The sequence below is a fragment of the Nyctibius grandis genome, chromosome 10, assembly GCF_013368605.1.
Source record: "Nyctibius grandis isolate bNycGra1 chromosome 10, bNycGra1.pri, whole genome shotgun sequence".
NCBI classification, from domain to species: Eukaryota; Metazoa; Chordata; class Aves; order Nyctibiiformes; family Nyctibiidae; genus Nyctibius; species Nyctibius grandis.
In genome coordinates, this window is record NC_090667.1 from 2,859,215 (window position 1) to 2,872,380 (window position 13,166).

Genomic DNA, 13,166 nt, shown 5'->3' on the forward strand with positions numbered 1-13,166 from the left:
GGCATCCCGCGACGCCTGCCCGCCCGTCCGCAGCCGGCCGAGCCCCCCGCCGGGGGAGGTGGGGAGGAAAGGGGGGGAGGAAAAGATTTAAGAAGGAAAAAAAAAAAAAAACCAATTATAATTAATTTTTTTTTTAGAAAGGGAATTTGAAAAGGGGAATCAAAATTGAAGGAAAAAGTTTAGAAGTTAAAAAGGAAAGGAAAAAAAAACTTTAAAAAGAAAAATTTCACGAGGGAGCAAATTTTTTTTTCAAGAGAAAAAAAAAAAACAACAAATTGAGGGAGGAAAAAAAAAAATAATTGCGAAGGGGTTGATCCGGGCGGCGGAGAACAATACTTGCCGGGAAAGTTGCTGCACGGCTCGTGAGGGAGCGGCGGGAGGAAAATGCCGCAGCTGGGCAGCGGCGGCGGGGACGACCTGGGGGCCACCGACGAGATGCTGGCCTTCAAGGACGAGGGCGAGCAGGAGGAGAAGATCCCCGAGAACGCCTTCACCGAGCGCGACCTGGCCGACCTCAAGTCCTCGCTGGTGAACGAGTCTGAGGGCAGCGGCAGCCCGGCCGCCGCCGCCGCCGACCCTGAGGTGAGCCGGGTGTCCCCCCCCCACCCCCGCCCGCCCCGGCCCGGCCCCGGCCCCCCCGCCCCGCCAGCCCCCCTCTGCCTCTCTCTCTCCTCCCCATGCAGGCCATCAGGCGTGTGCAGGATCCGCAGAGGGTTTATCAGGAGAAGCTCCCGGACCACATGGATGATGGTTAGTCGCAGCGATCCTCGCGTCTCTGTGTGTGTGTGTGTCCATCCCCGGTCCCCACTGGCCTCCCTCGGCTAGCCCCGTCCAGCACTCGACATCCCCGGGGTGGGTGAACCCCCTGGGCCCCGGGCCCGCCGCCCTGCAGCCCCCGGGAGTGAGGGATGCCGGCCTGGCTGCCACAGCCCCCGGAGGAAAGCTGCTCCTGTCACCAGCGAGGCTTCCCAGCACAGCCCCTGTGGGACCCCCACCCCCGGGGGGCCCTGGCACCCCCCAGCACCCTTTCCAAGGAGTACAGGGCAAAAAGACTCCCAAAATGTGCTGTAACCTCTTCGAGGGCCCCAACAGGCAGGAGAATCACCTGTCGTAAGGCGAATCTTGATGGGGAACTTTAATTTTAGCAGGTATGAAGCATCAGGACCCAGGGATGTACAAAGGATCTGCGTATTCTGGCTACCCGTTCCTAATGCTCTCAGACCCTTATCTGCCAAATGGATCTATGTCACCTCTGGTGAGTCCATCCTCTCCTTATGGAGAAGTTTCGTGGCCTCTCTCTCTGCTGAAGTATGTTGCAGGTATCGTGCAGGCACCTACACGTGCTTTTTTTCCCTGACAAAATTGCAGCCCTGTTTCTAAAACACCCCGGCACTGTTCTGCCCAAGCCGAAGGGAGAAGGAGTGGGAAGGGGGAAAGATGCTCTGCAGCAAGCGCCTGCTTCGCTCCGAATTTCCTGGAGCAGCTTCTTTTCCAATCTCCCCATCCTCAAGGTTCACCTTTAGTCCACCAGCAAACCCTAATATCTAATGTAAGAATGCCCCTTCCTTGTCCTGGGTCCCAGGCTTTGGAGGTGAGCAGCTTCTGGTGGTTGTGTTCAGGGATGTGTCCCGCAGCTTCGCTTTAGTTCGACATTATCTGCTTGTAAAAACGGCCGGGTTTTGGTCTGCCCTCGGCTAGGGCTCGGTTGTGGATGGTGGCCTGGAAAGTAGATCTTGTGCTTCTAAAATGGCAATAGAGGTTTTTAGCAAAAGGCTTAATGCTGCTGGAGGACTGTTCCCGTCTTCTTCTTGTAAAGTTTTTCCCCCTCAGGTCAAATCAGCTTTAGTATTTCTATATATTCTGATGTTTATAAGTTTTGCTGTCTGAATAATTACAACTAAAGGCTTCTCTGCAAAAGCTGTCTTTTCCCATCACTATCAGAATTTGAGAAAATAATGTCACGACATTGCAGCAGGTACAGTCGGTGCTCGTGTCGCTCCTCGGGAGCCTGCGTTGCTGCGGTCGTGTCAGATGTTGCTGCATTTGCAGTCGGTGAATGAGAACAGAACATCATTTGATTTATTTCAGTTTTAGTTTTTAATATAAAGTTTAAAAGAATATATAATACCGTCCTGAATTTCAGTCGTTTGTTCACTAGAGGGGTAGGATGTTAAACTGGAGAAATGGATGGATTGGGTGGTATGAAACTCAAGTTAAAGTGTGATGAAATATTGTTCATGGGAATCGCTGCCGTGTCCTCTCGCCCAACACGGCTGGCCTGGGCAGCAGGAGGAGACAGGTCCCCCCTGAGCCCGTCCGTACCCCGGCACAGCCCTTCTTGGGGGAGCTGGTTTCCCCAGCTGCAGACTGTCGTAACTTTGCTTAAGTCGGTTTGTAGATACTGAGGATCTGTCCCTCAGTTTTGAAGTCTGCCTTCAGTTTACAGCAAGAAAAGATGCATTTGCAAGGCACTGTTGTAATACAAATAAGCATTTCTTCTGCTGCTTCCCACCTTGTGTTGCTTCCTCCAGGTACCAGGTATCCCCCTCTCCCCTCTAAAATATTAAGTTGCTCTTTGTCTTGGTACATTTTAAATTACAATATTAAATTTGTCTTATTTAAACTGATTTAGTTTGCTCCCTGGTATAGAATCTGTGTGAATTCAGAGTCGCATTAGCCCAGCAACTATTTGCTGTGGTAGAATATGTCTTTTAATCTTAAAACCTTACTAGATGGGCAACGAAGTGCAATAGCCTATTTATTGGCAATTAAGCCAGAAAGTAGATTGTGGTTTGTGAATCGCTTTTCCCCTTGATAATGTAGTAAAAACCCAAGAGGTTGCTGTCAGAGCAGCAGACAGGAGTAAATAGATGTGCAGAACTCCCAGGGGAGAAAACGGGGGAGCAGAGAAGGAGTGATCCCATCCCCTTGAGAGCCACCGAAATCACCCACCGCCTCCGCCAGCTTTACTTAGGCCTGTTCGGATCCTGCGGTGGTTTATTTTGCGTGACTTGAAAAGCTGATTTGAGGTTTTCAGCCAAAAATCTGTTACCTAACAGACACGGGAAGATTTCTTCCTCAGATAAAGGCTGGTTTTTTGGTTTTTCGGCTTGGTACAATAGCTATTCCAATGTATCTTTCTGGGCAATTCTGTCTTGTGTTTATATTGACTGTGCAAAGGTTATCACAGTAAATCGTGTGTTGCTCTTGTACAGATTTATTGCATCTGTGTATATTATATAAAGTGTGGGCTCTAATCTGGTGGCTGCTTCCAATAATTGAGGAGGTCAGATCTGTGACCGAAGATTGCAGATACTTAACCATCCGTAAAAGTGTGTTTAATTAACTCTTTAGCACAAGTAGAGTCGGGGAGGAGGGCTGTGTGAGTGAATGGGATTCAATGTCACAGTCGTGCGTGCACTTGGTGGTAGAGGTTGTATTTTGGTTAACGGGGCTTCCTGGAAACGCTTGTTTGCAGCTAGGATTATCAGAATCTTCAAAAAATACAAATTAAAAAATTAACCCGGGAGTGCTTTGGCAAATTGTCAGGGCTTTGCATTTAACTGATTGAAAAATATACGATACGGCTCTCTGAAAGACGAAGGGCAGCCGGCAGCAAGGCTGCGGGTTGAGCCCCCGCCCTGCCATGCACCGTAAAACCACATTTTTTTTCTGGGGGCTCCCTCTGAACCCCGGCAGAGCGGCGCTGGGACCGGCCCCGAGGCCTGCCTGGGTGGGTGTGTCGCTACCGGCATCGCCGGCGTGCGGCTTCCCTTTTTTCTTTCTTATTTTCTCAGCGGCATCACTTTTGCTTTGTTTCCCTCAAGGTGGTTGTAGCCCGCTAACTGTTACACTGCTCACCCCAGCATCCTGCTAGGCTGCCCGCATCTCCCCAGCCCGAATCGTCTCTGTTTACCAAAACACACCCACTTGTGTTATTTACATGCTCGGGTGTCACTCCGGAGCGATGCACTGATCATGTCTGGGTACCTGACATCAGCAGCAGCACCAAACGCAGCTGATGTCCCCAGGCAGTGGCAGGATGTGGCAGGACCCCCTGCAGCGGGCAGGCCCTGGGCGTTCGGCGTGGTGGCCCACCTTTGCTGCTGGTGGCCAGCACCAGTTTGGGGTAATTAAGCCAGAACGCTGCTGGTTTGAGCATGCACAACAGCCTGGGCTGGCAGCAGGGCTGTCAAAGAGGGAGAGGAGGGCTGGGGGTGGCCAGGGTGTGCAGGGGAGGGTGCTTCTGGCACTGGGGACAGGCTGAGCCCGGGTGCCCCGTGTTTTGGGAGCGGGCTGTGAGCCCCCACCAGCTGGCCGGGCTGGGGAGGTGGTGGAGTCACCATCTCTGGAGGGGTTTAAGAAAAGACTGGCCATGGCACTTAGTGCCATGGTCTAGTTGCCATGGTGGTGTCAGGGCAATGGTTGGACTCGATGATCCCAGAGGGCTCTTCCAACCTCATTGATTCTGTGATTCTGTGTTCAGAGCATCTTGGCACAGGCTGGGCACACATCTCATATCCCAACGTCTTGCAAGGCACCGGGAGAACCGTTTCCCACCCGGCTCTCAGGCGTCGTGTGCGTGGTGGTTCACGAGTCTGCTTTGACTCTCCCAACTCTTGCAAAGTCCGGCTTTTCCCAGGGTGGAATATATAGCATTTGCCAGTTAAAAATCTGCAAGAAACTTCCAAAGAATATCAACAAGTTGAGGAACTGTTTTTTCTAAATGAAATATAAAATCATAAAACTATATCCTTTTTTAAATAGTACAAATGACTTTAAATCAAATTAAGGTACATCCTTAGTAGGAACATCAGCCTTTTAGGTGGTTACAAACATTAGAGGTCAGACATGGTCAAACATGTTAACACTTTGATCAGATTAAAATATTTTTCTTGCTACAGTTGTATAATTGAGTTTAGACCCGAGGGGGTTTTGTGAACATTGTTATATCTTGTACCATGTGGTAGTTAAATGGTAGAAGGAGCACTTATAAGTTCCTTTAAATTCCTTTTGTAAAAAGGTTTATAAAATAGGGGAATGAGCCGTGCTGTCCCGTCTGGAGGGCACAAGATCTCCCCGCTCAGGTCTATGGGAGAGCTCCCAGAGGGGCTTTTCACACCTTCTGTGCCCCTCTGCTGTGTGCAGTGAGCGCGTGAGGTGTGTGAAGGCAGGATTAAAATGTTTTATATAGGGACTTTCTGTCTGTGTGAGAAACAGAGGTCTGAGAGCCTCTTTTCCCTTGGAAAACACCACCTAATTCTTAGTTGTTGTCTAACCAGAGCTCACGTAGGAGCAGAAGGGTGGTGGTACCTTGGGGACATCTGAAGTCCCCAAGAGATGCGGCAGGCCTGGGAAATGGTGCTGATGTTCAGAGCCTGGTCCCTGAGCTTGGTTCCTGTTCAGAGGGTTTGAAATGTCCCCTTGGGCAGGGCAAGATGAAAGTGCAGTTACTGCTGGCCCGGGGCCACAGGTCCCAAATGTCTTAACACGAGGTCAAAAAGCGCAGAGCTGGAAGTCTCCTGCTGCCCTTCGCCGGGCAGGAGCTCGGGCAGCAGCAGCCGAGCCCGGGGACACGGGTACTTCTGCCACAACCCCTTCCCTGGGTGGGAGGAGGCTGTTGCCCCCGCAGCAGTTGGCGGAAGGAAATCTGCAGCTCAGCTGCTTCTGTGTAGAAGTCTTTCTGTCCTAGCTTGCACTGTCGGGGCAATCATTTAGTATTGCTCTTTTCCTGTGTCGAGTTCTGAGCCTGTTGAAACCAGTGGCAAAACTCCCCGGAGTCCCTGTGCGACGAGGGTTTGTGGCTGCGAGAGGGCTGCTGCATCCCTCTCCAGATGTTGTGCGTGGAGGGAACAGCAGCTCCGCGCCTTCCCAGCAGCGCCTGCTGCTGTGGGAGAGCAACCATCATCACCAGCAGCATCCCAGGCGGGATCCCCGGCAGCTGCGGGCCTTCACCGTCCCCGCACGTTGCTGTATTCCTGGCAGAAAGCGTTAGGAGTGCGGTGGCTGCTGATGGACGTCCGGGCAGACAGACGGATGACTAATTTGTTCCCTCCTGACCAGAGCAAACCCACTTCTTCCAGCTCTTCTACCTAGCTTGGAATAGCATAATGGTGAAAATAATTTTTTATATTAAAGCATAATGTCGGATAGGTGGATGTACCAAGGCACAGGGCTTCCGAGGTCATTTATTGCATGTCTGATTCAGCCTTGGTTCCCCCCAAGGAAAATTCTTCTGTTAATTTCTGAGTTCATATCACACCCTCAATTTTGAAGCAGAACTTCCCTTTGAAATAAATTAGAGAGTTCTGCCTAAGAAGCAGTGACATGATACAGCGCTGCCTGTGTGTGGTCTAATATAACCTTATTTTTAAAATTGTTTGGAATGAAAAAAAGGGAAAGAAAAATGTCACAGGGAAACAAAAGCAAGTTTTATGTAAATCTCTGAATAAGTGTACACGTGATTCAGACAGTTCAGCAGCATCTGCTCTCCCACTGGGATTCCTTCGCAGGCTGCCCTGGAACTGGCTGCCCAGGCGCGGGATGCTTTGGCGGTGGGGAGTTGCTACGAGGTTATGTACGATAACGGCACCATTCCTGCAAGCTTCCAACTGTTGCTGTTTGTGAAATGTTATTAGCTCAACCCGTTGAGAATTTGGGGAGAAAAGCAAAAACCTAACCTCAACCCAAGCTCCAAAAGCTCGTCCCTGTTAATGATTAATATTTCTGAAGTTTTAACTGTGAGGAACAAAGTGATTTGGGGGTTAGCGGCACACAACGTGTCTGAGGTGAAGGAACATTGCTCAGTCTGGTATCCAAAGCTTTAACCAGGAGAAGGGGTGGGTGGCGAGGAGCTGTGCATCGTGCTCGTGCTCTGTGTCACCTCGCAGCTCGCCGTCCCCTTCCTGCAGCATTCTCCAGGCACCACTAAGTTCCTGCATTCAGGTGGAACCTCTGACAGATCCGTACGGTCGGGTGTGCTGGCATTTGCTGTTCCGAGGTACCCGTTCAAGTAACCACGCGTGTGCTCCTGTGACTAACCAGACATTGCCGAGTCCATAGGGATGACTGTTGACTGCTCTCACAGATCATCTGTGAAGGGCCAGATCCTAATCGCAGGCTCAATCCCTCTCTATCTATAGTGTGATCTGCAAGGGAAGCAGGTTTTCAGGGTACGGGTGGTGTGAGCTGCACACCTAAGATTGCAGTCTGGACTGTGTGTGTCTGTGTGTACAGGACATGATGGGCATTGGTAGAGCACAGCCAAGTGCTGAGAAGCATCAGTAGTTTTGAGGAAACATCTATAGCTTGCCTTTAATTTCACACTCCCAGTTCTTTGTCTGCCCTTTGGCCGTGAGTGATTCAGCAAGACCGAATTTAGCCTTCGTTTTGTACGGGTTGGCCTTTGAGCCCCCTCGCTAATTCACCATAGAGAAGGTGAAGGAAGGACCCATGCATCTGTGAGCATCGTGTGTGCTCACGGGGAGGCTGTGCTGGACAGGGCGGGTTTGAGTGAACAACAGTCGAGCACGTGCTGCTGTTCAGTTACTAAAATCTCCTGCACCACCTGAGAGTCACAAATTCTTCAAGAAATCCTCAAGAACTGTCTTCTCCCGTCTGTTGCGTTGATTTGAAGAGGGACTAGATGCCAGACATCCCCAGCACTCTCCTCTTGGAGAGGGCATTGCCACTGCGGGAGCTTCTCTCCGTCCCACCGCTCCGAGGCTTTGGGCTGTCCGCAGCCATCACGTAACACCTCGCCTTTCGTTTGCTGCTCCTTTCCTTGGTTCCTCATGCCTTTGCCACTCCAGCTCACTGCTCTTGGTGCCAGGAGGTGGCTTATGTCAGCACCTCTCCTCGCCTGATGTGTATATGCTCTTACCTCATCATTTACCAATGGTGGGTGGAGGGCACAGAAATAGAAGAGTAGGTACAATTTGCTTCCTGAACTCTTTGCAGAGCCACTGAGGCAGGGAAAACTTCTCAGCCCGACCAGATCCCAGGTTGGTGCTGAGCTGGGACGTGTGGATGCCCCTCACGGGCTCTTTCATGTGCTCTTCTTCCAAATCTCTCTTTAAAAAATGGGCTATAACATGATACTTGCTCAGTAGTCTCTGCGTCTGGAGGATGAAACAAAGGTTCGGTAGGAGGACGGGTGACTCAGAGGGTTGGTAACAGGATACAGAACTGCTCCTTTCCTAGTTTCCAGTTTTAATCCAGCTGAATCAGTACAGACCGAGGGCCTGTTCTGTCTGCTGGCTTGTCCAGCGGTCTGTCCGGGAGGGCACGGCTCGCTCCAGGCCCCAGGCAGGGCGCGTGTTTCACGGCGTGAATGATGAGACGTCCTGGGAACCTGCAAAGCGTGTACCAGGCCCTCTGCGGATGCCAGCCGAGGTCTCCGCTCTCGCCCTGGGACTGCCAGTTCAGCACATGCTGCTGGCTCACAAACCCACCCACTTTATTTCTTAAAGGAAGTGATTGCAACGTCCTCCTCCTCTGAGCCTTGATTATGGCAGGATCTTTTTCTTAGTCACCTCCCAGTGGTCTTGGAGAAAGAGCTCTCACCTTCACCTCCTTACAGAGCAACTGACCACCATGGCCCTTTCTCTGATTTTTGCCTTTGGGTCTTTATAATTTATGACCCTTCCCAAAGTTATGAAGGACTATTCCACCACCACTGCCTCTGTGAGATGGTTTCACGGAGAAAGTGGGACACTTCCTCAAGACTGAGGATGAGGAGAGTTAGCAAAACCTGACAGAACTAGCGGTGCCCATGCAGAGCATCCTGCTGGCTGGAGGCACTGGGCAAGGGGTCACCAAAGGGGCTTTAAACCGCCGCTCCTCTCCCGTCCGCCGCTTCTGTGCTAAACACAGCTCGGCTGCAACGAAAAGAATCTGGTTCATTGTGCTTCACGGGGTCCCAAAATTAGTATTTTGTTAAACAAAACAATAAACTCAACAATGCTGTGGTAAGTTTTCGAAACCAAAGTAAAGCTGGATACTGGAATCTAGAGCACTTTTCCCCTCCGGTTATAACAACTTTACATTTGATTAAATGATAGGCAAAAAACCGTCTCAACAGTATCGCCTTTGTTCCATTGAGAATCTGGAACTATAATATACAAAGTACATGTCTGCCTTGAAGAGCTACGCAGTAATCATGGACTGACTGAAAAAAAGACTTTTTTTTTTTAAGTGATTCAGCTCGTATGCTACATGTTAAATTTGTTTTCTGCTGTGGTTTGCTCTGAGGAGTAGCGCACACGAGCGTAAACAGAGGTTCTCCTCTGATGGGACTTACACAAAAGCAAAATGTGAAAACCCAGGATTGTAAAATATGCTTGACTCAGCACGAGGGGGATGCAGTTATAAACCCACGGGTGGAAGAAGCGCTGGGGAGATGCTCTTCCCAACAAAACGCTCCGAAAGGATCAGAAATGTGGCGGTTTTATTCGAACGCTGAGGAGACGGCGCTGCGGAGATTGCTTTCGTGGTTAGGAAATAAACCATCGTAAGATCTACCACATGAAAATCTGTTCTTCTTAGCATGGAGAGGCTGATGAGTTGGTTCTCGTTACGTGGTGCTGCCCGGGAATTACTGGCGCGGGAGCAGGGATAGCAAGGAGGAGTCGTTGTCTTCTACAAACCTCACTTTGTAGGGCTTACTGCAGTCTACAACTACCTGAAGGGAGGTTGTAGCGCAGTGGGAGTCGGCCTCTTCTCCCAGGCAACCAGCGATAGGACAAGAGGACACAGCCTCAAGCTTCGCCAGGGGAGGTTCAGGTTGGACATTAGGAAGCATTTCTTCTCAGCAAGGGTCATTAGGCATTGGAAGGGGCTGCCCAGGGAGGTGGTGGAGTCACCATCTCTGGAGGGGTTTAAGAAAAGCCTGGACATGGCACTTAGTGCCCTGGTCTAGTTGCCATGGTGGTGTCAGGGCAATGGTTGGACTCGATGATCCCAGAGGGTTAGTGCCAGCCTGGCAATCCGACCGTCCAAAGGGCTGAGTGGATTCAGGAATCCAGGAGATGTTTTGTGGGATCACGTTGTGCTGCGCTGAATATTCCTTTGGGGCAGCCAGTGCTGTCAAATAGGGGAAACGAAAATATGCATATGAGCCCTAAATCCAAAACAGAAGCAATAATATAAAATAAGAAATAAAATTTAAAAAAAAAAACAACCCACCCAAACCTTTTTGTTTAACTTTCTCTGATACAAAGCAATTTCTCCAGGACTGTACACCATATGAAACACATTATAAATGCTCTTGTAAAATCCACATCATTATACCACATGAAAGGCTGGGTCCTAAAAATAGCCATTCGGAGAGGATGCAGGCTAGTAGCAATTTTGGTGATCGTGAAATAGTTGTGTTGACATCTCTATGCATGCACACCCACAGAAAGCTTTGACTTTTGTATATTCTTAGCAACATTTGTGCTTTATGGAATGTTCCACGTTCTGGTCCCATGAATAGTCTCTTCCCCGGGGTGTTCCTTTCTGATCTTATCCCTCTGTTTCTAACGCTGATTTTATTGAGAAAAGGGTGAAATGATTTTTTTTTTATTATTATTTTACATGAAACTCTTACCTTGCTGTCAGTTTGTAAGCAGTTGACGGTATCAGTTGTATTTCCCTGTCTCTTATCTGTGGAAATACTTTCTTTTTCCTTTGGTAGACACACACATCCCTGATATCTCGGAGGGCTAACTGTCAAAATGTAAACCTGGAGCACTAGATGATAACAGGAGGAGCTGCCACATCTACCCAGCCTTTGTATCTGCTGTAGTATTCAAAAGAAAGTAAATGAAATCTGCAGTAATTATACAGTAATGTATCCACAACAAAATTTTTCTTCCTCATCCCAGCTATCAGAACTTGGCTTTTGTTTTGAAATATGAAAGGATGCAGCCTCCTGGCTGTGGGGTGTTCGCAGCAAAGCCCTGGCTGGTATAAACTGCCATAGCTCTGGGATAGACAACAGAGTCCTGCCAATTGATATCACTCGAGATCTTTTTGAAGAGCTCATCGGCTTTTATTTTATTGCTGTTGTGTTTTGGTTTTAGCTTGTTATTTGTTTGAAATCATTACTATAGGGATAGTTTTCTGAAAAACGTTTGAATCTTCGGTGCTGATCTCTTGTTTGCATTTTTCTTTTATAAGTAGAGATGGGGATGCTGGAGACGTACGCCCTCAAACACGAGGATGTCTGAAGGTTGTGGTTTAAGTCTGTCCAGAGTTTTAAGTGTGTGGCCTTGTCTAAACGCAGTTGGTCTGTTGCCTCAAAATAAGTTTGCTTTTGGAATTGGAGCAAAATCTTTGGAGATAGTGAATGAAATAACAGGGTGTTGGAGAAAATGACATTGCTGCTTAAATAGCTGGCGTGAAAATCATTAAGTCTGAAGTTTCATTCAAATCAGATGTAGCTGTGGTTGTGGGGCAGGACACAAACTCTTCAAGCAATGCAACTCAGAGTGATTCACACCGAGACTCAGTCGGTCTCCACGTTGCTTTAACTTAAGGGCAGCTCTTGTCCCTTGACTGGCTCTGGAGCCCTTTTCCCATGGAAACAGGCTCTCAGGTTTTGAGATCGATCAGGTGAATTCTCGCAGGCTGTTAGCAACTTTGGAGAATCAAATGGTGTAACACAACATCACGTGTTGATGCGTTTGCTGTTGCTGATTTAGCTCCCTAAAGCAGCTGGGCAGAGGGACATGGGAACACCTTGACAAGGCAATAATTTTATCTAAACCTCAGTAAATGTATTCATTTCTAAACGCAGTCGGCAGTAATGTAAGGATATATTTCCAACTAAGTGCTAAGAAGTGTTGGCTCATGTTGGCATACATGCTCTGTGTAATGCAACAGATACTGATGTTTAGAAAAAGCCAAGAAGATTTTGAACACTTCTGGCTTGAAGTTAGCATCATGCCTAAGTCCTTTTGTGTTTTCCATAATTAATTTGATGGCTGAAGCCAGGGTTATATTCAGTAATGTAAGTTTTTTACTAGTCTGGTGAACTCTGTGCTTTTCCTGCCAGGAGCAGAATTCAGGTAAAAACACTAAGTGTGTGCTGGCTGGGACTTCAGACAGCACCTGAACACATGAGTTGTTGTAGAGAAAAATTAGTTTCTTCACTCAAGAGGACAAAAAATTACCTGATTTATCAATGCCAGTTGCTTGGTTATTGGCATTTACTGGCAATAGTATATAACTACATGCATGTATTTGAACTTTGCAAAATAAAATGTTTTAAAGTTATAATATACTGTTTGTACTGATGTAGTACGTGGACCTGCTTATAAATGCATACTGGGGGATGAGGCAGGCTGCTGTGAATCCCTGAAAGATCAGCTCCCATATGCAAAAGCATCACTCTTCATCCACATTTTCTCCTACAAACGGTGCCGCGGTGAATGCCTGGCTGGCGGGTGGGTGCGTCGCTGTTTGCCGTGGGTGGGAGCTGCCGCTCTCCTGCCTGCGCCCCGGGAGCGCGTTTGATACGGAGCCGAGCGATCCCCTTACCGAGAGCACCAGGTGCCGTGTCAGACGCGGGTAAATAGCCAAATAAACAGACATTAGTAACACCAGTTGTTTGTGTGTTAACACAGGATGTTCTCAAAATCAGGTAAGAAGTGAGGCATGTTACCAAGTTTTATAGCAGAGGAACCGGATAGTCTTGTAGCTGCAGCGGAGGAAGCGCGGTTTTATCCCAGCTTCTGTTCCCAGTCCCCCAAGAGCTTGTTTTTCTGTGACTCAGTTTCCCCCAGCAGCATTTTGAAGCTTTATCGTTTCATGTGTAAGCGATGTTTGGAGAGCACTGCAGGGAAAGCCACGTCGATACTGAAAAAACCCATAAAATCCAACACAGGCTGCTGCGAGAGGGGGTGTTTCAGAAACGATCAGAGAAGGACTAGCCAAAAAAAGTAAGCTGTGCTGCTTATTAGACCATTTACTTCAAGATATTAAACAAATTGCAATTTCATAATATTTTAGCAAGTTGCAGGTGGCCCTAAAACCACAACCCCTTCAAGGCGATTGGCATCTTTGCTCGCTTTAAAAACAAGTCGCTTTTTCAGCCTAAACGGTAATTTCACAGAGTGGCATTAGTCGGATGGGAACGAAGAGCGCGTGGTCCGACACATCATCTCAAAGACACATGCCCT

The 13,166-nt window shown here is 48.6% G+C and overlaps 1 protein-coding gene across 2 annotated transcripts in view; it reads left to right on the forward strand.

Annotated features, from left to right (window-relative positions):
• The first annotated feature begins 384 nt into the window (after positions 1–384).
• Positions 385–13,166, forward strand: part of TCF7 (transcription factor 7) — a 70,745-nt gene continuing 57,963 nt past the window's right edge. Inside the window, exons 1-3 of one of the 2 annotated variants that reach the window (XM_068408735.1) lie at positions 385–582; positions 684–750; positions 1,149–1,255. In XM_068408735.1, the coding sequence (XP_068264836.1) occupies positions 385–582; positions 684–750; positions 1,149–1,255 (372 nt within the window). Of the gene's footprint in view, positions 583–683; positions 751–1,145; positions 1,256–13,166 lie in introns of both variants that reach the window. The other variant, XM_068408736.1, reaches the window with a different exon arrangement.